The following is a 25179-nucleotide window of genomic DNA, read 5'->3' on the forward strand; positions in this document are numbered from 1 at the left end:
TTAAAGTAGAGACACTACATACTGATATACACCTGAACATCAGCAGGAGAGGACTCTTTAAAGTAGAGACACTTCATATAAGTATTAGCCCGACAATTAGAATATTAGCGCTCTTTAGATTTAAGACATGTCAGTATTTGGCTAAAAAACAGCTTCACCGACTTCTGAACACATTTGAAAGCTTGAATTTAAAACTTGAACCTTTTAAAGACAGTAGTGATTAAGTTGATTCTCTCCAGCTTCCAGATAAACTGTCTTTGGAAGCCTGTGTCAACCGTCAATTTAAGGCGCAAGTGAAATATGTTAGTGACATTTTCACAGTCGTACTTTGTTTGAGAATGTGAAAGGTCTGCAGGTTCTGATCACTCTCTCAGAGAAATGCTTTAAGTGTTACCGTTGCCATTCCCTGGCACATTTAAATTGAAAGACTGGAAACTAATTACCTGGTGTGACTGCCTGACAAAGCTTTCATTCCCCCGTCAAACCGAGAGACGACGGCTCAGTTTGACGTCTGTCTGGATCTCTGCTGATGGGAGAACACCAGAGATGGCAAAAGTACACTTATCCTTTACTCAAGTAGAAGTGCAGATACTCATGTTTACCTTTACTCTGGTGAAAGTAGAAGTACTGACTAAACTTCTTTACTCAAGTCAAAGTAAAGAGGCTTTGAAATGTACTTCAGTAAAAAGTACCCATAACTAGCAGCTGTTTTAAAGAGTACCTGACCTCCCTTTATATTAATAGAACAATAATGTCATTGTTAGCTAATGAATGTTTCCATGCTGAACAACGGCAACATGACAACGTTTTCATTGGTCCCTCTTCTTTAGAGAAGACCAGGAAATGATGGATACACGGATCGTGTTCAAATCAATAGGCACGCAATGACTCTAAATAATAATGATCACGCCACCAAACACACATTCAAACTAAAGGAACCAGCCTGTTTGGGAAATGTGAGAAGTAGAAAGTACAGGTATTTGAGTTCAACATGTAAGAAGTAGAAAGTACAGGTATTTGGGTTCAAAATGTAAGAAGTAGAAAGTACAGGTATTTGGGTTCAACATGTAAGAAGTAGAAAGTACAGGTATTTGGGTTCAACATGTAAGAAGTAGAAAGTACAGGTATTTGTGTTCAACATGTAAGAAGTAGAAAGTACAGGTATTTGTGTTCAACATGTAAGAAGTAGAAAGTACAGGTATTTGAGTTCAACATGTGAGAAGTAGAAAGTACAGGTATTTGGGTTCAACATGTAAGAAGTAGAAAGTACAGGTATTTGTGTTCAACATGTAAGAAGTAGAAAGTACAGGTATTTGAGTTCAACATGTAAGAAGTAGAAAGTACAGGTATTTGGGTTCAACATGTAAGAAGTAGAAAGTACAGGTATTTGGGTTCAACATGTGAGAAGTAGAAAGTACAGGTATTTGTGTTCAACATGTAAGAAGTAGAAAGTACAGGTATTTGTGTTCAACATGTAAGAAGTAGAAAGTACAGGTATTTGTGTTCAACATGTAAGAAGTAGAAAGTACAGGTATTTGGGTTCAACATGTAAGAAGTAGAAAGTACAGGTATTTGTGTTCAACATGTAAGAAGTAGAAAGTACAGGTATTTGTGTTCAACATGTAAGAAGTAGAAAGTACAGGTATTTGTGTTCAACATGTAAGAAGTAGAAAGTACAGGTATTTGTGTTCAACATGTAAGAAGTAGAAAGTACAGGTATTTGTGTTCAACATGTAAGAAGTAGAAAGTACAGGTATTTGGGTTCAACATGTAAGAAGTAGAAAGTACAGGTATTTGTGTTCAACATGTAAGAAGTAGAAAGTACAGGTATTTGTGTTCAAAATGTAAGAAGTAGAAAGTACAGGTATTTGGGTTCAACATGTGAGAAGTAGAAAGTACAGGTATTTGTGTTCAAAATGTAAGAAGTCAAAGTAAAAAGTGGTCAGAAAAATAAGTAGTGGAGTAAAATACTGATACCAGAAAAATGTACTTAAGTATAGTAACAAAGTATTTGTACTCCACTAATTCCCACCTCTGGAGAACGGTGCACCTTTTTGAGCTGAATTGAATCCCAAAGACGAGGCTTTCTGTTCGGTCTGATTTATTTGCACGGTGGGATTCAGGGGGAAACGGCCTCTAAACCCGAGCTGATAAATCTAATCTACCACGGTTCTTTATACGGCGGAGAAAAAGCTCAAGGTGGCTTCCCCGCCGTCTGAGACAAAGACATTAATGCAACCCTCTGACTCGGCACAAAGTCTTTCTACTGTCCACTATCTGAGCATTGTGTAGTCCAAACATTTAGTTTCAGGGTCATTGGGTCTGAGCACAGGGTGGGAACAAAGCCTACATCCTGACAGGTCTTTTAGAGACGTCTCCAAAGCAAAATGAATGTGGTTTAAAACATGCATGTCTATGGATTGTAAGAGAAACCCCTTGAGCTTAATGTGCTCGCATACAGGAATCAAACCCATGACCCGTGACAGCCTCCATGCAATTGTTTGGATCACAAGTTTCCAAAGGTGTGAATCTATAGGAGCAGCTGCTTTAAAAATGCATGTCGGACAAGATGTGCAACCTGTCAATTAAACTTGATCGCCAGGAGAAAATGATAATGGATTCAAGCTTTTTGGACTGATGATGTGAGAAGAAGGGCTGTGAAGAACAGAAGTGCAATTTCAACAAAGAGTGCGTGGGAGAGAAACTCCCTCTGGAGGGAACACAGGGATTTTAGCCTTTGCAGACCATTTACATGCACTACAACCTATAGAACAAACACCCAGAGCACCCTTTTTAATGGGATATTTTCCCCAACATATGACTTTATTAAAGGCCATGAAGCTATGGGGGGCAATGATTAAAGTGGACCTATCATGCTATATTTGAATAATATAGTGTAGGACCATACCTATATAAGGCATATTTATACGTTTTTTTTTTTCAAAATACCAAACAGATCATGCATTTTAGCCATGCCTCATTTCGCTCAATTTGAAAAATGTTAGCTCTGGATTTGCAAGGGCTGATTCAGTGAGAACAGCACCATCTACAGGCCTGGCATATGTACTACAGCGTCTCCAGCGCTTTCGAACGGCAATGGCCGTGGCTGTCTCCTCCTGATTGGTGGAGTTGGCCCAATAGCCGTAGCGCCACCGTCCTGACGTCAGGACAGTGTTCAAATCTGGATCAGTTTTTATCAGATCCGTTGCAGCCCCTTTTTTAGAGATTTGGGTATGGAGGAAAATAGAGAGGGTTGTGTTTTCTGACACTTGGTGAGTTCCCTGGAACACCGGGGACACATATTCATGTAGAAAAGACGTACAAAAGGGCATTTTGCATGATAGGTCCCCTTTAAATTAGCTATAGTGTCTCATTACCATAAAGCAGTGTCAGGACTTCTACCTCACCGTCATTGTTTATGTACATATCCAACATACTACAGTACATATCTAACATACTACAGTACATATCTAACATACTACAGTACATATCCAACATACTACAGTACAGATCCAACATACTACAGTACATATCTAACATACTACAGTACATATCCAACATACTACAGTACATATCCAACATACTACAGTACATATCTAACATACTACAGTACATATCCAACATACTACAGTACATATCTAACATACTACAGTATATATCCAACATACTACAGTACATATCTAACATACTACAGTACATATCCAACATACTACAGTACATATCCAACATACTACAGTACATATCCAACATACTACAGTACATATCCAACATACTACAGTACATATCTAACATACTACAGTACATATCCAACATACTACAGTACATATCCAACATACTACAGTACATATCCAACATACTACAGTACATATCTAACATACTACAGTACATATCTAACATACTACAGTATATATCCAACATACTACAGTACATATCCAACATACTACAGTACATATCCAACATACTACAGTACATATCTAACATACTACAGTATAGATCCAACATACTACAGTACATATCCAACATACTACAGTATATATCCAACATACTACAGTACATATCCAACATACTACAGTACATATCCAACATACTACAGTACATATCCAACATACTACAGTACATATCCAACATACTACAGTACATATCCAACATACTACAGTACATATCCAACATACTACAGTACATATCCAACATACTACAGTATATATCCAACATACTACAGTATATATCCAACATACTACAGTACATATCCAACATACTACAGCACAGATCCAACATACTACAGTACATATCCAACATACTACAGTACATATCCAACATACTACAGTACATATCCAACATACTACAGTACATATCCAACATACTACAGTACATATCCAACATACTACAGTACATATCTAACATACTACAGTACATATCCAACATACTACAGTACATATCTAACATACTACAGTACAGATCCAACGCATCACAAAGCTGCTCTAATACTTTCTGTTTCTCAGGCACATTCCCTGAAACATACTTTGATTATCATTTCACTGTGAGAAAACACCAGAAGCGTATTAATAAAGCTCCAAAACTCTCCTCAAACACCTCGGCTCATCAAACAGGGACATTAGAGAATACAGTGATTTGTTTTATTAGCTCACATAACAGAGAAGTTCTTCCAAGCACGAGTCTGTTCTCTTTTCATGCCTCGGGATTCATTTGTAATCTGATGATCGTGTGATACATAAAGGCAAGGTGATGGATTTGTTAGTGATATGTAAATCAACAACAATTCTGTGGAGAGTAATGACGGGGGATTGATCAGCAGCATTGTGAGGATTAGGCTGGCAGACAGCTCATGTTTAAACATCAGACATGGAAGTGATGCTGGTGAGCCGCGGCTTAGCTTCTCATTAGGGAAGCTAACCATGCTAACGCGCCTTCTCAGTGCTAACGGAGGAACTTGTTTTTTTCCTTAAAGAGATTTTAATTTGAGGCAGCATTTTTTTTTTTAGATGAGATAAATGGTGATTAGTGGTGATAAATGGTAAATGTATGTTTCAAATCAAATAACAATATAGAATTGTAACCAATGCTTTCATTTACTATTTGTATGATTAGTTGAAATGTCATATGAAATAGCGGTGGTGACGTGAAGTCATGTGACCGTGCTGTAGTTCCTGTATAGCCCAACATTAGCCTCCTTTTGCTAGCGGTGGTGACGTGAAGTCATGTGACCGTGCTGTAGTTCCTTTATAGCCCAACATTAGCCACCTTTAGCTTAGCGGTGGTGACGTGAAGTCATGTGACCGTGCTGTAGTTCCTTTATAGCCCAACATTAGCCTCCTTTAGCTTAGCGGTGGTGACGTGAAGTCATGTGACCGTGCTGTAGTTCCTTTATAGCCCAACATTAGCCTCCTTTAGCTTAGCGGTGGTGACGTGAAGTCATGTGACCGTGCTGTAGTTCCTTTATAGCCCAACATTAGCCACCTTTAGCTTAGCGGTGGTGACGTGAAGCCATGTGACCGTGCTGTAGTTCCTTTATAGCCCAACATTAGCCACCTTTAGCTTAGCGCTGGTGACGTGAAGTCATGTGACCGTGCTGTAGTTCCTTTATAGCCCAACATTAGCCACCTTTAGCTTAGCGGTGGTGACGTGAAGTCATGTGACCGTGCTGTAGTTCCTTTATAGCCCAACATTAGTCTCCTTTAGCTTAGCGGTGGTGACGTGAAGTCATGTGACCGTGCTGTAGTTCCTTTATAGCCCAACATTAGCCTCCTTTAGCTTAGCGGTGGTGACGTGAAGTCATGTGACCGTGCTGTAGTTCCTTTATAGCCCAACATTAGCCACCTTTAGCTTAGCGGTGGTGACGTGAAGTCATGTGACCGTGCTGTAGTTCCTTTATAGCCCAACATTAGCCACCTTTAGCTTAGCGGTGGTGACGTGAAGTCATGTGACCGTGCTGTAGTTCCTTTATAGCCCAACATTAGCCACCTTTAGCTTAGCGGTGGTGACGTGAAGTCATGTGACCGTGCTGTAGTTCCTTTATAGCCCAACATTAGCCACCTTTAGCTTAGCGGTGGTGACATGAAGTCATGTGACCGTGCTGTAGTTCCGTTATAGCCTTAAAGAGATTATTTTCACTCATTTTCAAAATCACATGGAGTGACAGAATGTTCTTCTTTATTCTGACGTATTAATCAACACCTCCTCCTCCTGCTGTTCAGAGACTCTGCGTCTGAATGGCAGAATGATTGAAAAGCCTCGTGCAGCGATCTCAACACCTGAGCGCACCTTGATGGGATTTTCTCTCCTTGTCTCGTGGAAACACGAGCATGAATGTTTCAGTCTGCGATCTTCCAGGTTTCACCGGGTTTCACCTGTCAATGTGTCAACACGGAGAATATGCTGAGCTCTATAACAGGGGGGTGTTGAAGGGTTGAAACTGTGGAGACATGATTCTGTATAGTAATGGTTGAAATGTGGCAGTCCAAGCTGTCTATTACTGCACACATGGAGCTCCATTTATTCCCATATCACACTGGCTGTTAATGCTGTGGTTGAATGATTGACCACATTATCTTCCAGGGAAATTGCCAATTTCCATCTCTTCCTATCTTTTAAAAGCATACCGTGTTTTTGACAGTGGCTGTGTGCTATAGCGTCATAGGTTATTATTCTCTTTTTAATTCCCAGTTTTTTGTCTTTTGCCGGATCTCTTCTGCTTTTACTTTACAATATTTACAATTTGGTAATATGGAATCACTGTTTCGACTGCTTTGAGCTTAGAAATTATGTTTTATCAATCAATCAATCAATCAAGCTAACCACATTGATTTACCCCCAAACACACTGCTGCAGATATTAAAGCTATCTCTGAGGATTTCTCAGAGGAGAGGCTTTCCTTGACTTTATAAGCTGAAGACATATTGTGTTGATTCAGTTAGCTGCAGGTTATGAAGAGCAGACAAATAAGCATTTCAGAAAGTAGCTGTGTACACTTTTTTATTGTTATAATGCACACACTCTTCTCAGTGGAAGATTTGATGACTGGCAGATATCTTATATTAGATTTTCTTTTTTAAAAGCCTATATTTTTATTTATTTCTTTGTCAAATAAATTCTCAGTTTTGGCTTTTGTTGGATTTATTCTGCTTTTTCTTTCTAGCCTTTACCCTCAACCTTATATTTTGTAATACGTAGTCACTGTTGGACTTAAAGGGGTCCTATTATGCTGATGTTCAGGTGTATATCAGTATGTAGTGTCTCTACTTTAAAGAGTCCTCTCCTGCTGATGTTCAGGTGTATATCAGTATGTAGTGTCTCTACTTTAAAGAGTCCTCTCCTGCTGATGTTCAGGTGTATATCAGTATGTAATGTCTCTACTTTAAAGAGTCCTCTCCTGCTGATGTTCAGATGTATATCAGTATGTAGTGTCTCTACTTTAAAGAGTCCTCTCCTGCTGATGTTCAGGTGTATATCAGTATGTAGTGTCTCTACTTTAAAGAGTCCTCTCCTGCTGATGTTCAGGTGTATATCAGTATGTAGTGTCTCTACTTTAAAGAGTTCTCTCCTGCTGATGTTCAGGTGTATATCAGTATGTAGTGTCTCTACTTTAAAGAGTCCTCTTTTTTTATCATACTGCCTGTGCTGGAGCACCTCTTTTCACCCTCTGTCCGAAACCAAATAAGTATCTCATATTTTGTAAAACTGTGCACACTTTTTATTGTTCTTAACTCACGTCATTAAGTCTCAGCGGAGGATTTCACGAGTGGCAGATATTTGATATTTAATAAACCGCCAATATCGACACCTCAGTCCTTCAGAAACACCTCCACACGAAAGAAAAGGTAAGCTAAGAAGCAGCAGGACATGCGAACACGAGGATGAACTCCCGTTCTCTGATGCTCTTTCTGGGAAGAGCACCGTCCGTCAATACCTGCCAGAGAGTCGGAGCGTCAGGAACACCGGCTGGTATCCTGTAATCACAGCCTGACCGCCGACACACACGCTGCGTAATTGCGTTTCATACCGTCCAACCTTTTACAATTGATTACAGGCCGTGGTACGCAAGGCAAGGCGAGTTTATTTATACATCACCTTTTAAACAGGCAATTCAAAGTGCTTTACAAAGATGAAAGACATTCAGAGCATAAAGAAACATATTATACTACTGTCTATAAAAGCAGTTCTCTAGCCGTTAACATGGATGACTATGTCCGCTCATCCAATGTAATTTACCTGAGAGAAAGTCAGCATTAATACCTGAATTGTATGTGTTGTGTTTTCAAGAACCGTGTTGAGAACTACTTACTTACTGTCGAAACTTGCAAACTTCTTAAACTGTAAAGTCCATCGAAACAGAACAGTCCCAGTGTTTGGGTCACATTCAGTTATGCACCATATGCTCGCTATGATACTGAAGGTATTATCAATAGTATTGATCCGATTCATTTTATTATCTGTGTCATTGTTTTTGTTAGAAGTTTTGAATTGGCGTGTCCAGACGTTCTTGACTTGTTTTGTCTCACCAATACTCCAACAATTTACAGTTTTCTGCCAAACAAGGCTAAGAAAAACATCCAATATTTACATTTGTCAAACTTTAATAAGTGATTCTTTAGCATTCATGGAAAAATATCTTTAGCCAAATAGTTGCCTAAAGGGAGCTATTTGTATACATCGTGAATAACTACGCAGTGATTCAGAACCAAGATACATTTCCAATGGAAATAAATGCACTTTGATGGATTATTGTAAGTATCTCAAGCAACTATTTTGGTTTGTATACTCGTTTGGATATTTTCAGATTACTTTTAAATATCCGTGTCTTTGCTTCTGTTTAGAAAACGGTATAAACCAGTGTCGGGTCCAGACTTTGTTGACGTTTTTGAACACACCAAAATCCAGAAATATTCAGTAAAAACTGCGATAAAATCTAAGAAAAGCAGCTAATATTCAGACAGTATATCTGACATGCATAAATTAGGGATTTGGGGGAATTTCTGCTTAAATAATGACACAAACGTCAATGAATTCTGAATCCTAAAACCACGCAGTGATCCCAAACGCTGATGGATTTGAACTTCGATTGATGTTGCTATTTAAAGCAAGTCTATTGGTTTGTATACTTCACTACAAGCTGAAACCAGAGGAAGCTTTTAGAGCAGGAAGCGTTCCTGAAATAGAAAAAGCTCCTCTGAGAGTCGATTTGTTTGCGAGTTCATGAGGAGTTTAGCATGAGAGAGAATGTCAGCGGATCTCCCAACAAGTCGCACAAATGGGAGGTTGTGTTCCCGGCACCTCAGAGTTCAGCTCCAGTTCTTCAACGCTCCTCTTCCTCCGGCAGTCGAGGAGGATTAGTCTGACACCTCCTGCTCTCAGCCTTTCACAGAGAGAGAGGAGGCGCTCCATGTTCTGCTGACGCTCAGCATCCCGTACAGAAAAATCCATGAGAATTCCCCCGTGACCCGGTGAGAGGAAGAGTGTGTGTGCTTTAAAAGGTCTTTGTTGGAGGAGGGAGTGTGTGAAATGGTAACAACATCTCAGTCAGGAGGCCTTATATCAGGGGTGTTCAAACGTTTTTCACCGAGGGCCACATACAGAAACATATACAACCCGGTATCAGAGCAAGACGTGAACATGTGACGATTCACCACGCTGGGAGACGTGAAGATGTTACGATTTCGTCCCTTCAGTCGTGACAGTTACACGGTATTGTTAACATGGCCCACCAGTGCAGAAATACCCGGCGTGAAAACAGTACTTCTCGTGTTATGGAGGTATTCCCTATCTTTATTCATTCGTGTTCTTTCAATTTGAGAGCATCATTTATTGATTTCACGTTCAGATGTTGTATTTCTTTCACTCAAATCGTGCCTGCTTGCGCTTAGATTTGCTTCTGCTCAGACTGTACGCTTGCACTCAGATATATTGCTGCTTGCACAGATTTCCATTTCAAAATCCCTCAACCAATAGGAGGCCAAGTGCCAGCAAGGAGACAACACTTCACCTGGCCTCCTATTGGTTGAGGGATTTTGAAATGGTTGTTCCACAGAAAAAATCCAAGAATGAGCAGAAATCTGAGAGCAGACATTTGCGGAGCGCAGTCAGCGCACAGAAGCAGCCTGAGTGCGAGGAGGAGGGTTTAAACTGGAAAACAGGAAATCTGTGCAAGCAGCAATATATCTGAGTGCAAGCGTACAGTCTGAGCAGAAGCAAATCTAAGCGCAAGCAGGCACTATTTGAGTGAAAGAAATACAAAATCTGAACGTGAAATCAATAAATGATGCTCTCAAATTGAAAGAACACGCTCTTGAATAAAGATAGGGAATACCTCCATAACACGGGAAGTACTGTTTTCACGCCGGGTATTTCTGCACTGGTGGGCCATTTTAACAATACCGTGTAACTGTCACGTTTGAAGGGACGAAATTGTAACATCTTCACGTCTCCCAGCGTGGTGAATCGTCACATCTTCACGTCTTGCCGTGATAGCCGGGTTGAAAATATAGGAAGTTCTGGGCCGCTCACTCGAGGTTTATCGCCTCATAAGTTCAGTTATAAGTTAGCCAAGACAATCAAATGTAGGTAAATTAAGCTTGATACTTGAAAATGCTGTAACGGCCCGTCCACACAGCGGCGTGCGTTGAAGCTTGCTCCATTCACTTGAATGGGGTGACGTCACGCTTCGCCGAACTGCATTGTGCGGAGCGTAGCTACGCGTTGCTCGCTGCAAAAGTTGAGCCATGTTCAACTTTTGAAGCTTCAGAAGCTTCGGTGGAAGCGTCAGCCAATCAAACCGCGTGTATGCTGGGAGAGACACATTTCCTCATATTCCAAAAAATGGAGCAAGCTTCAACGCACGCCGCTGTGTGGACGGGCCGTAAGAAACACAACAGCCTTCATCACAGCTCTAAATAATGTTTCATTTATTGAGTTTGCAGCTCATGACTTAAAACAGAAACTTCAGATTGCTTATAAAAATATTTTCTATGCAAATAAGTGATTGGTTGATTGATGAATACTGTGATATATATGTGTACATATACATTTAATAAGTACAATATATGACAAGCACAAGTTTAATCTATGGGCCATATTTCATTATCGATTTTAATTAGCTGAGTCTGTTTTCGTCTCGTTTGCACAGAATTGATGCTAAGCTAGCTAGCGCCAATATTTCATTTTCCAAACCAGTAATGAACAGACTGAAGACAACATGTTTTTAGTCATCGTAATAAACTGGTTATTGTCGGTTCTTCAGATGTTCTGTACAGTAATCCTCTAAGGTTTGAAGAATACATGCTTTTTGGACGCTTTAGATTACATTTAATTACATGTCACTTGTTAGACGCTTTTATCCAAAGCGACTTACATACTCAATACTGTGGCCAATCCCCACAGGAGCAATTTGGGGTGAAGTGTCTCAGGGACACAACGACATGCTGACTGCAGTGGGGTTTGAACCTGTGCTGCCCTGATCCCAACACCAACGGACAACCCACTGCACCACACGCCTCCCCTTTAAATGACAATGTCAATGCAAACATATTAAAAATAGATTGAAGTAAACGGTTATTTTGTGTTTTTTTGTAATTATTCAGTGTTCTTGTATTTGAATGTGTTATTTTATACCTCGGGACTGAGGGAAACAGTATTTCGATAGTTCTGTGTGTACAAACATATTTTGAGATTGACAATAAAGTTGACTTTGACTTTGACTTTTGAAAACATGAAATTCATTTAGTTTTTTGCTTTAGATTTTTCACTCAAGCCTCAAGGACTCTATGGGAGTAATGCCTCTTTATCTTGTGGTGTTTCCTCGCTGGTTTTGTTCGGCTGAGTCGATCCTGTAGCTGTGAGAGGAAGAGTGTGTGCTTTAAAAAGGTCTTTGTTCGAGGAGTGTGTGAAATGGTTTCTCAGTCAGGAGGAAAAGCATTATGTGCTTCGAGGAACCCTCTCTCTCTGAGAGTCCGTTTTAGTCGGGTTTGCAAATAATTGATGCTAAGCTAGCGCCAATATTTCATTTTCTACAACTGAAGAGAAAGGACATTGCTTGACATCATTTTGACAGAGTTTGGTTTCAGAATCAAATTGAGTTGAGCTGTTGCCAAGAGCCTTTGTTGCAGTTTTACAAACAAATGGTAGCAGTTTGGTGGGTTGTGCTTTAGTCCAACGTCAGGAACCCTCTTGGATCTTGTCCATGTGAGTTTGGTTTCAGAATCAAATTGAATTGAGCTGTTTCCAAGAGCCTTTGCGGTAGTTAAACAACAACTTGTAGCATATAGAGTGGTGCAGGAATGAGTCCTAAAACCTGGAAATGAGTCAGCATTTGAACACTTCCGTTTCCCTCGTCTTGAAGTCAAACAATGTTTAACGTGTATTTGGTTGTTGAAATAAGGTCTGTTAACACAAGCTGAGGAGATGTTTTGTTCTACGACATGAAGCAAGAGACTTTAAGGGTGGGACCAGATGGATATTTTCTCTTTGATAGATAATGTTTCTAGAAGCTGTGTTCGGGGTGCAGAACTTCTCTCTCCTCTGAGGATGAAGCTGCTCTGCTCCTGCATTTGACATCGATCTCATTTGTATATTGACTTTCTTTATTACTGTATTAAATATAACAAAAGACAAACTTTGTCCATTTATCAGTTTCTCTTTCCTCCACATTCCTCTTCACTCTGTGTCCGCCACGTTCCTGTTTGCCCTCCCGTTAACTCACGTGGAAACAAGTGAGGGAGCGTTTTAGAGTCGGTGTTAAAATGAACCGGCGTAATGAGGAAATAAGTGACTTATTTGCGGCGAGGCGATTTCCTTCATTAACGCGGATATTTATGAGCAGCGGCGGCTTTATGGAGCGTAGATTGTCACCTTGTTCCAATTATCTGCTACCTGTGAAAGAGCTGAGTGTTCAGACGCCGGAGGAAAGACATCAGTAGTTGTTGAGTGAGAGGAGCACTGGAAAAACAAGGTGTTTTCTCTTTTAATAAGTGAACAAACCTGCCAATAGAACAAGTACAAACTGGCTTGGTGAGATTTATTGAAGTAAATTATAATTAGATAAATGAGATCTTGTGCTTATCTGGGAAAACTTATGTTGAACTATATTTGACGAGAATCAGGGAATTTGTAACAAAAAAAGCCCGAAATGCTCAGATTCTGTTTCCTGATGTTAGCTGGAGATGTTCCTCTGACTGAAGATGTAACAAGACTTAAAGGGGACCTATCATGCAAAATGCACTTGTGTACGTCTTGTCTACATGAATATGTGTCCCCGGTGTTCCAGGGAACTCACCAAGTGTCAGAAAACACAACCCTCTCTATTTTCCTCCATACCCAAATCTCTAAAAAAGGGGCTGCAACGGATCTGATAAAAACTGATCCAGATTTGAACACTGTCCTGACGTCAGGACGGTGGCGCTACGGCTATTGGGCCAACTCCACCAATCAGGAGGAGACAGCCACGGCCATTGCCGTTCTAAAGCGCTGGAGACGCTGTAGTACATATGCCAGGCCTGTAGATGGTGCTGTTCTCACTGAATCTGCCCTTGCACAAACAGAGCTAACATTTTTCAAATTGAGCAAAATGAGGCATGGCTAAAATGCATGATCTGTTTGGTATTTTGAAAAAAAAAAAGGGTAGGAAGGAAGGTAGGTAGGAGGGTAGGTAGGAAGGTAGGTACTTTATTTATCTCACATCGGGAAATTGTCACAGCAGCGTTTTGCCTGTAACGTTTCTCAGTAGAAAATACATTTCCAGAACAGTATATCTACACACATATATACATAATACTTTAGAATACACCCTTATATACCAATCTACTAAACATGGTGTACAGAATCATATAAGTACATCAGGTTTCATAGAGCCAACACATTTCAAGTGCTACTCAACTAGCTTTAGATAAGCCAGTCCTTTGTTAGTAATTCTATCGCTCGTAGTGGAGTCGAAAGAGATGAGTTTTCAGTCTGCGCTGGAAGATGTGTAAGCTTTCTGCTGTCCTGATGTCAATGGGGAGCTCATTCCACATAAGAGGTGACCTTTAAATACACTGAGGTATTTCGGCTGCAAGTGGATGTATGTTCAGTATGTGAACAAGGGTTTTTGGCCTTTTTCCTGCAGCTCTTCTAAATAACTATCTTTGATGTGTTGTCCCTCAGCGGCGCGGGGCGATGCCCAGCCGGACGCCGCTCCCTCGGGGCTGGGAACGCTGCCGCACTTCCTCCAGGAGCCGGAGGACGGCTACATCGTGAAGAACAACCCTGTGAAGCTGCGCTGCCGAGCCGTGCCCGCCCTGCAGATCTTCTTCAAATGCAACGGGGAGTGGGTCCACCAGAACGAGCACGCCTCGCAGGAGCACAAGGACCTGAACACCGGTGAGGAAACGCTCCAAAGAGGCGGGAAGTAGTGGAGTACAAATACTTTGTTACTGTACTTAAGTACATTTTTCTGGTATCAGTACTTTACTCCACTACTTACTTTTCTGATGACTTTTTACTTTTACTTGTTACAGTTTGAACACAAATACCTGTACTTTCTACTTCTTACATGTTGAACACAAATACCTGTACTTTCTACTTCTTACATGTTGAACTCAAATACCTGTACTTTCTACTTCTTACATGTTGAACACAAATACCTGTACTTTCTACTTCTCACATGTTGAACTCAAATACCTGTACTTTCTACTTCTCACATGTTGAACACAAATACCTGTACTTTCTACTTCTTACATGTTGAACACAAATACCTGTACTTTCTACTTCTTACATGTTGAACCCAAATACCTGTACTTTCTACTTCTTACATGTTGAACACAAATACCTGTACTTTCTACTTCTTACATGTTGAACCCAAATACCTGTACTTTCTACTTCTCACATTTTCCAAACAGGCTGGTTCCTTTAGTTTGAATGTGTGTTTGGTGGCGTGATCATTATTATTTAGAGTCATTGCGTGCCTATTGATTTGAACACGATCCGTGTATCCATCATTTCCTGGTCTTCTCTAAAGAAGAGGGACCAATGAAAACGTTGTCATGTTGCCGTTGTTCAGCATGGAAACATTCATTAGCTAACAATGACATTATTGTTCTATTAATATAAAGGGAGGTCAGGTACTCTTTAAAACAGCTGCTAGTTATGGGTACTTTTTACTGAAGTACATTTCAAAGCCCTCTTTACTTTGACTTGAGTAAAGAAGTTTACTCAGTACTTCTACTTTCACCAGAGTATTTTTAAACACGAGTATCTGTACTTCTACTTGAGTAAAGGACGTGTGTACTTTGCCATCTCTGACGCTCTCTCTCTCTATATATATGTAACCAGGTAAAAGCCTCATTGAGATTAAAATCTCTTTTCCAGAGCGACCTGGCCAAGAGGGCAGCATGAACAAAGTTACAACAAATGAACACAAAACAATACAGGCAGACGACTACAGCTGTAAAACACAAATGAAATGTCACATTAACCAGTCAATATGCAAATAAAAGAAACTATTATAAAACATAAAAAACTGGCAACATTTTAAAACGACTTCAAGCTCTTTGGACTTCTCTCAGCTGATGCTATGTAGTAAGCTAACGTAGAGTCTTCTGTCCGTTAGCTTACACGTTTCAAGATTCAAGGGTTTATTGTCATGTGTACATGAGCTACAGTTTAGATATTTCAATGAAAAACTGAAGTCCTCCTCCAACAGAGCAACATGAATATATATAGGACATAAAACAGATACAATAGTGCAAGAGAATGTTTTGATATGTGCAAGTAAATACAAATAAAATAGAGTAGAATTGAAATAGTGCAAGAAGAGTCTACAAGTAAATAGAATATGATATATCAGATGAATAATTAGCAAACAGATGAATGTTTATGGATGTTCTTTAAAAAGTTCAGGTGTTTAATAGTCTTATGGCCCGTGGGATAAGGCTTTAACCTGTTACGCACGGCCCCCCCGGTACCGGGCGGATAAACGCGTCATTTGCAGGAAACAACGTCTAAGGAATCTCAATATTTAATAAACTATGAATGTTTTATATCCATGTAACGGGAAGAAACTCAGCTAACTGATCTTTTTAAAAAAAAAATCCAAAAAAAACCTACAATGCTAGCACTCAGCCTCTGAATTAGCCACGAGCGAAAAAATGTAACCTATCACTGCACCTAAACTCACTCATAACTCCCTTATTACTTATCCTAGATGCACAGCCAACCACTCGATTAGCATCTCCTGGAGACACTGAATCTAGTGGTGCCCTCCTCAACACTCAGTGATAAACATTTGCGACGCTATAAACGAAAGCGTACATCAGAACATGTGGAGCTAGGTAGCTAGAAACGCTAACATGGCTTACCTTGGTCAAAACTGGTCTTCAATGGCATTAAAACGATAAAAAAACGATGCTGCAGTTAATCCATAGGTTAATCCAATGTATCTGTGTCCTCTTTGAAATGATTTCTGATAATCCATAAGCAATAAAACTGCTTTTTCGTTTCCAAATGTCAGAGCTAGAGATAGGTCCACTCTGCTGCAAATTTACATGCGCGCAGCCCCCACCTTTTCTCTTCACAATGTGTGTGTGTGGGGGCCCCCCTCCTTTGATTCTATTGGCTCTAACGGTCAGAAAGAGGTGTCAACCATCAAAATCGAGCAAGGGGGGCCAGAGATATGGAAAAAAAAAACATTTTCACCCAAATCACCTCAGAGGTGGGGTGGTTTTGGCTAAACCTCTCTAAAAAGGTCAAATGTCACTTGTTTTGCATCAATCTTGATACAGGGTACTTATTATATGTTGTACTTTGGATTCCTAAAGCTTTTAGTCTACTAACCCATCATCCAAGGGTAGTTTTCACTATAAGTAAAAAATAATTTTTGGACGGACACTATAATTTACAGTTTTTTACTATGTAAAATCTGAATTTTCTTTAAAATAAAAAACATCTATATTGATTCTGACACTTCTACATCCAACTCACAGATGTAACCTTGCTTTGATAAAAGAAATTATTCATATAACCCTTTTAGAAGTTAAGTTATAGTCATTTGTTTTGGGCATGTCATTTTCGAGCCTGAAACATGAAAAACAGGCTTGGTGCTTAACAGGTTAAGTGAAGCTAAAGCTCTGAATCTAGTTGGGCTGACAGGAAATGGATCTGCAGGATTCTTGCTTTTGAGTTTGTTTCCTCATGTTTGAATGCACCTGCTTTCAATGTCTATTAACACCTGCTTCCAGCAACAACAGGTGAGAGGAGAAGTTAAATGACATTTGTTTATTTGTCCAATTCTGACTTAAAGCGTCTGAAAAACGTCTACTTATTTGGCAAAATTCAGATTTTTCCCTCAGATTTTTTTCCTCAAAATTATGACTTTTTTCTCTAAATCTGAAGAATCAGTTTTTCTCAGAAAATCTGAGAATTATGACTTTTTTCCAAAAAATCCAAAAATTCGGACTTTCTCAAAATACTGACGTTTCCCTCCAAATTCAGCTTTTTCTGAAAATCACAAAAAATTAGGTTTCTACTTGCTTACAAATAACTGAATATACCCGTATTCACCCTCGCTCTGAAACGCTCCTAACAGACTAACTGCATCAGAGACAGTCAAATACTAATATGAATCAGACAATGAGCATCATAAACAAAACAACCCTAAATACTTAAAAATAAACAGATAGTAATACAGTATTTGAGAACTGGCGCCTAACATTAAAGACTCTTTTATCTTTTCTGATCTTTATTTAGTTCTTTAATTAATAAAACCCAATGCAAATAATGAGAAAAAGTGTTTTGCAGTTACTAACTATACCTTCCTCACCTGTAGAAACAGTTTCCTCTCGTCTTCCTGTGAGGAGGTATTATTGTCTTCGCTGTTAACGTCTGCTTCCACCAACAAATAGGTGAGAAGAGAAGTGAAATGACATTTTCAGAAAGAATGCGTCATTAAGTCTGTCTGGAAATAGTTTTTCCTCTCACTGAAAACAGTAGAAATATCGTTTCTGCCGTGGACACATCGGTAAGACTGTGAATGTGGTCTCAGATATTTAATCCTAAAAGCCAACAGGCCTCATAGCCAGGTCAAGCAAAATGTGCAGAATGTGCTTATTATAAGCTGCTTGCATTGACAGTGGGGGGGATTCTGCACATCAGCACTAACTCTCAGAAATATACACGACTGATTTTAAAGAGCTTCTCTATTATGATCTGAAACACGACACAAAATGGTCCTCAGACTGCAGGTTTATTACACATTTAATATAATTCAGCCCTTCATTTAGAGATAGTTCATTACCAGTAAGGAGTTGTTAAGGGTCTTCTCGCCTTAAAGAGGTTATTCTCTTAATTTGAATCAGTGTAGGTGGAGAGTCTCATTTAACCTTGGGGGGTTATTTAATATCAAACAAACATTTATGAAATGTACACGTTAAGTTCAGCAGGATAATCTCCACATATTAACACCACTTTATGATTTCTGAAGTTAAAAGCTAATGTTGGGCTATAAAGGAACTACAGCACGGTCACATGACTTCACGTCACCACCGCTAAGCTAAAGGAGGCTAATGTTGGGCTATAAAGGAACTACAGCACGGTCACATGACTTCACGTCACCACCGCTAAGCTAAAGGTGGCTAATGTTGGGCTATAAAGGAACTACAGCACGGTCACATGACTTCACGTCACCACCGCTAAGCTAAAGGCGGCTAATGTTGGGCTATTAAGGAACTACAGCACGGTCACATGACTTCACGTCACCACCGCTAAGCTAAAGGTGGCTAATGTTGAGCTATAAAGGAACTACAGCACGGTCACATGACTTCACGTCACCACCGCTAAGCTAAAGGTGGCTAATGTTGAGCTATAAAGGAACTACAGCACGGTCACATGACTTCACGTCACCACCGCTAAGCTAAAGGCGGCTAATGTTGGGCTATAAAGGAACTACAGCACGGTCACATGACTTCACCTCACCACCGCTAAGCTAAAGGTGGCTAATGTTGGGCTATAAAAAAACTACAGCACGGTCACATGACTTCACGTCACCACCGCTAAGCTAAAGGAGGCTAATGTTGGGCTATAAAGGAACTACAGCACGGTCACATGACTTCACGTCACCACCGCTAAGCTAAAGGCGGCTAATGTTGGGCTATAAAGGAACTACAGCACGGTCACATGACTTCACGTCACCACCGCTAAGCTAAAGGCGGCTAATGTTGGGCTATAAAGAAACTACAACACGGTCACATGACTTTACGTCACCACCGCTAAGCTAAAGGCGGCTAATGTTGGGCTATAAAGGAACTACAGCACGGTCACATGACTTCACGTTACCACCGCTAAGCTAAAGGTGGCTAATTTTGGGCGTGACACTTGTTAGCAACCTCTGTTTTTAAATCCACCAGTGGGGTATTTACTGACGTATTTTCTGTCGTAGAACAAAACGTTAAAATATCTTCAGCTTGTGTTAACCACAGACCTTATTTCAGGGTAACAACTAAAAACACATTCAGAAAACCATTGACTTCCAGACCAGGGGACAGGAAGGACTCATTCCTGAACTCTTCTATTGATGGAGTGCATTATGGGAAATGTAGTATCCAGTGTTTTGGTTGCTTGACAAACAGTAGATAGCACCTCTCAGCTTGTGCTGCACCAAATCCGATGTTTCTTCAGAAGATATATGTGTCTCTTGAGTTCCTAAACTTTATTGCAAGTGCAAATCACTGGAGTACCCCTTTAAATATTTCCCTGGTTTAATGGAGAGCTACATAAAAGCCACCCTGGCTCGAACATAACCTGCTTTATTGGCCTGTTTCCCTGCTGTTAGGCGTATTAAATGCAAATTAAAGCCTTACTTAAAAGCCTCAATCAAGTTGATTTGTAGCTAAATTCTGTTGGCTTGCCTTTTTAATCTTGGTTTTAAAAGCCTAAATTGCATTTCCTTGTTGCAAACATTTGTTATTCATTGGGTGTAAGCCTCTGTTGCACTCTGTTTATTCCATGTTCAGAAATTAAATGGAGTAGGCAGTAAGTGATTCTATGTTTGGACCATGACTAATTACTGAGTAGATGTGAGATGGACCCTCAGGCTACGGCAGCTGGAAACCTTAAATCAAAAGTTCAGATTCTGTAACAACAAGGTGTTTGTGCAGATTGTGATATGAGCTGTGATTTGGAGTGTGAAGGCAGCAGCGGAGAGTCATACCAATTAGCTGCTATTAGTTTCTTTCAGGTGGAAACGTGTTGATTAGCGGCCTGACGGAGGCCACCTGAAGGGATTTTTTGACAAACAACAACGGTGGTACGACACCTCGGCAGGAAGTCTCTGTGATTAGAGGCTCTTTCTTGTATTCATGAAGGTCCCTCCACAGGAAAGACACTTTAATTGCTTCTGGAAGTTCATTACCGTGTGATTGCTGTGCTGTGAAATTGTCGCAAGCTTGATAATGGCAACATGAGATTTGGAGCTGCACTTGTTTGCTGGAAAAGAACAAGAGGAAGTTTACTTGGCGGTATTCGTCAGGGGGGGTTTAATCAGCGGATTTGACAGAAAAGAGTGAGAAACTCCAGGTAAAGCCTGATTGAACCCGAGGCTTTAACATTCAGATGCTGCGCTAACTACCAACTATCTGACGTTTGTCATTTCTAAATTAAATCCAGACTTTAAATGGAACACATTCTTCCTCTTTTAATTTAAAAGTTTCACCAAAAATCACACCTTTTAAACTCCAGGCCTATGTTGCTAACAAGTTGCATCATGGGAAATGTAGTGTTTTTGGTGCTTGACACACAGTAGATCTAGGCCCCGTCCACACAGAGACAAAACGGGTGTTATCCGCTACCGTTCTCTATCGTATGGACGGTTCGTCCACACGAGGCCTTAACGGAACCGCGGAAACGGAGACCTCAAACGATAACGCATCCCAAAGTGGGAAGGTCTGGTAACGTAACGCTTGCGGCACCGTGTGTATGCCCTAAATCAGTGGCTCCCAACCTGGGGGGCCCACCTTTGGGGTGCGCCAGGCCTCAGATGATTTGAGGCCAAATATCATATTTAGACTTTTTTTTTTATTTAATTTTTTTACATAGAATTGTAACGCAATACATGATTGTCACTAAAAGCCTTGTCTCTACATTACAATAACATATGCAAAATAATTGATTAATTAATTTGAATAAAAATTCAAGTTAGTAGCTATTAAAGGCATAAAAAGACAGAAATGTATAATTTTTTCTTTAATAGAAACGTTTCTTCTGCCCGTAAAGTGTCCAAACCAGGCTTTGGTGCATTTTTAAAACATACAGTAGTCATTGTCCATGCCGGTTTCAGATGGATTATTTGTCACAGTTGCTCCGATCAGATCGGTCTCCTCCATTTTGTAGATTATTTACGACTTTTGAATCCACATAAACACATCGCCAAAATCTGGCTTACTTTGAGCACGTGTTTTAAACAGTTTAAACCCTTTGTGAATTGTTTCCACTTGCGCCATCCTTTAATTTCTTCATACAGCGGGAATCCAAATTAATTAATCCTGAGTCCAATAACCATCAAAGTCACTCCAATAGTGCTCCTTGATTACGCTTTCATCCTCCTTTAACAAAATACTTCACATTCATCCAGTTTGTGACAGTAGTTGTAGCATTTTTGAGACTTTGAAACTTTAATTACCGCTGTTGCTGCTGTTCCAACAGGAGTCATTTGGGGGGGCTCTTGGGAAAAAAGGTTGGGAACCCCTGCCCTAAACGATCATAGTCCCGCCTCTCCCCACCTCTCCTGCTCACACCTGCGTCATTGCTGATGCGTTTCCCCAACAACAACAACAATGGCGGATCACAGTGCGTTCGTGCTCCAGACGCTACTGACCATGATACAGATGTTAGTGTAAAATCTACAGCTCCTCGACCACAACCATCAGCAACAAGTGGACATGGAGAACTACATGAACTACATGTTGCTAAAATGTAGTTCTCCGCGGTGGATTTAGCAACTACTTACAGGCCCGGCATATGTGCTACAGCGCCTCCAGCGGGTCGAGCGGTCTCGTGTGGACGGACACGTTTCTTGTACCGATTCCGTGTGGACGGAAGACTTTTTGGATATCGACCTCGGTTCGTTTTCGTCTCCGTGTGGACGGGGCCTTAATTTCAGCTTTAAAGACCCTGTTTTTTTTTCTCTGTTTTATTTCCGCAGGTTTTAATGAAACATTTTCCACAACTCCCCCTGTCAATCCTACCACAATCTCTCAGGTCCAAACATGTTTCTGATAATAGAAAGGACAGATCAGGGGTCATAGTATATTAATCAAAAATATCGCATGAGCTAAATTACGGACCTGCCCACTTTCCGTTGAAAATACTGCATTAGTGCGAAGCAGGAAATAATAGTGTCTTCATGTCTTAAAGCTGCTGGGTCATACATTGCACCTCAAACAACAAATAAATCCATAGGTTTCTTTACTTCCTCTACAGAAAAAAGGAAAAGTGTACGCTCCCATCCCATAATTATTCTCCTTAAAAACAAAGCTGTCTCTGCCGCCTGACGCTCTGTTCGATACTCATATTTCTGGAGGAATTATACAGTTTTTGAGGAACAGAAATATGTTTTTTTTGGCATCAAAACCATGATAATTATCTAAATATGTCCAACAATAACAAGGATTCCTGATTTATCTACACGAGGACGGTGCTTTGATTAATGCTGTTTCCACTGCAGTGTGTTTAATAGCCCTCCAGTATCACCCTCACACCTGATCATATTTCAGGATGCTGCTGTGATACCCTCTTTGTGCAAATACTGTAATTAAACTGTGCTTTGAGTCCTCACCGTGGGGGGGAAATGCACACCAGTCTAAATGGACTCTACAGAACCACAACAAGCTTTTAGTCTCAGCAGTGTTGGTAAATACCCACTAACACACAGAGTCACAGTAGACCTTTTATCATGTCTTGGCAGGAAGAGCACATGTGTAATTAACGTCAATAATTCAATCTGCGTTTCCACGGCCTCCCACCAGCCGTTGCTAATGCTATTAGCTTCACCTGTGTGCCATGAAAAGAGATTAATGTCTTCATTATTATCATCATATTACTGCTGTGCATGTAATGGAAAACTACAATTAAGTACAATCGAGAAACAATATGTAATGCTTCTTCCTTTATTAACAGCGTTTAAATGAAGCAATAGATCCATCATTAAAGCTATTTAACTTTATTTATAGCATTTTTAATAAACAACAGGTGCAAACCAAAAAAACAACAAATAAAAACAGACAAAGCAATTCCTAACTTTATGTTTGATAAAAACCTTTAATACCAGAGTTGGAAAGTAGACAGGTCCACACTGTGAGTCTAACCACAGGGTGATAGATAATAACTGCAGTTCACAGTGTGAGAGTATTCTCAAAAACACAACATTTTATTATTTTCTGAATTTTTTTTTTTTCTCAAAATTATTTATTTTTTCCTAAAAATTCTGACCTTTTTCTGAAAATATCAAAATGCAGACTTTTTCTGAAAAACTGAAAATTCAGACTTTTTTTCTCAAGATCTGAAAATTCAGACTATTTCTTAAAAAATCAAAAAATTCAAATTTCCCCAAAAAATTACGTTTTTGTCATGATCTGACAATTTTGGAGTTTTTCAGAAAAAATCAGAATTCCGTTTTTTTTTAAAGGGCCCATGTCATGGCCATTTCCACTGATCATAATTACATTGTTGAGGTATACTAAAATAGATTTATACTGTGCAATTTTCCAAACTCACATTGGTTTCGCATACAGCATCTCTGTCAAGCATGTGTATTCAGCAGTATTCACTTTCTCCACTAAACGACTCGTTGGAGCTCTTGCCCCCCCCCTCCCTGTGAGCCTAGTGTGCTCCGATTGGTCAGCTCGGCCACTCGTTCTGATTAGTCAACCACCAGAGAGGCTGCGCCCATGTCAGTGCTTTTCCCGGCTGCTCTCAGCGTAACATCAGTCTTATCATGGCGTCGGTACAGCGGTATATTTTATATACATATATATTTTTAACTGTTGTTATAGAAGAGTGTGACGGCCCCAGGGCCTTTGTCTTACGATGGGGTGGAGCTGAAGAGGCTAATCAGCACGATCACGGACACCTCCGGACACTACGGCCCCAGTCTCTCTCCAAAGCGGCTGCAGGAAGACTAACTCTGCGATCCTCTCAACCACCTATCTTTGCATTTACCACAATAAATGTGCCGTGGTTTTGTAAACTCGTGTATGTCTCCTTGTCTTTCCGTTGTGGCCTACGAGCTACTCTCATAACAAAGAGTAAGTTATTTTTACCCGTTATAAACTACTACTGTTTGATGAGAAATCAAATCATGGTTTGCTATATATGAATTCAGGGAAGAAAGGATAGGCCTACTAAGTATTTCCATTAAACTTTATTTTTAGAAATGTACAAAATGAACATAAATATACATATATACACGGTATATCATCCATTCCTCCTCCTCTTGCCTGCGCACAGCCGGGGCCGGGCGGTGCCTTTTAGCACGACGCCTCAGTCGTAGTAGAAGTGCCTTTTAGCACGTCATGGATTGTCCGCCAGGATCTGGCTGGACGAAATCAAATGCAAATCACAAAATATTAGAGAAACTTAGTTGTTTTAGATTCGTTAGTAGTAGTTGTGTAATGAACAGCTTGCCTGCTAATATGCTAACCTAGCTTTGTTTACCTTGGTAGCTAACACGATATGAACGTTAGCTTGGAGGAAAGGCAACTATAATGCAGTGTAATAAAAAAACAGTGTAATAAAACTACTATGAACAAAAGCTAGTGGTTCATATTAGGCTAGCAATAACGTGTTTATAATTGCAATCGTATACGGGTATTCTGCTACCATACAATGTAACTTGCATGAATACATTGTTTTGCGCTAGCATACAGCTAGCCTCGTTAGCTACATGCAGTATATGTACGGTCACAATGTACGGTAAACCGGAGTATACTGTATGAGTATTCCGTGTGTGTGACTGCAGACATTCTCCTGCCATGACAAACATGTAAGGCCATCTGCTGACATTGTAGTTGATATATTTAAACGCTAGCAACGTAGCATCACAAAAATGTTTTTCTGACCAAAACTAGCTCAAGCTCCGTGTGTTAGATCGCTACGCCAGCTATAATGTAATTACGTTGTACTGTACTGTACCCAATATACAAGCTGTTA

The 25179-nt window shown here is 40.1% G+C and overlaps 1 protein-coding gene across 1 annotated transcript in view; it reads left to right on the forward strand.

Annotated features, from left to right (window-relative positions):
• Nucleotides 1-14148: 14148 nt before the first annotated feature.
• LOC117489087 (netrin receptor UNC5D-like) overlaps nt 14149-25179 on the forward strand; it is a gene marked incomplete at its 5' end in the record, with an annotated part of 119819 nt that continues 108788 nt past the window's right edge. The window contains 1 exon segment of the mRNA XM_034138313.1: nt 14149-14364. Within this exon segment, the coding sequence (XP_033994204.1) occupies nt 14149-14364 (216 nt within the window).

This window comes from Trematomus bernacchii, unplaced genomic scaffold, assembly GCF_902827165.1.
Source record: "Trematomus bernacchii unplaced genomic scaffold, fTreBer1.1, whole genome shotgun sequence".
Taxonomy (NCBI): Eukaryota; Metazoa; Chordata; class Actinopteri; order Perciformes; family Nototheniidae; genus Trematomus; species Trematomus bernacchii.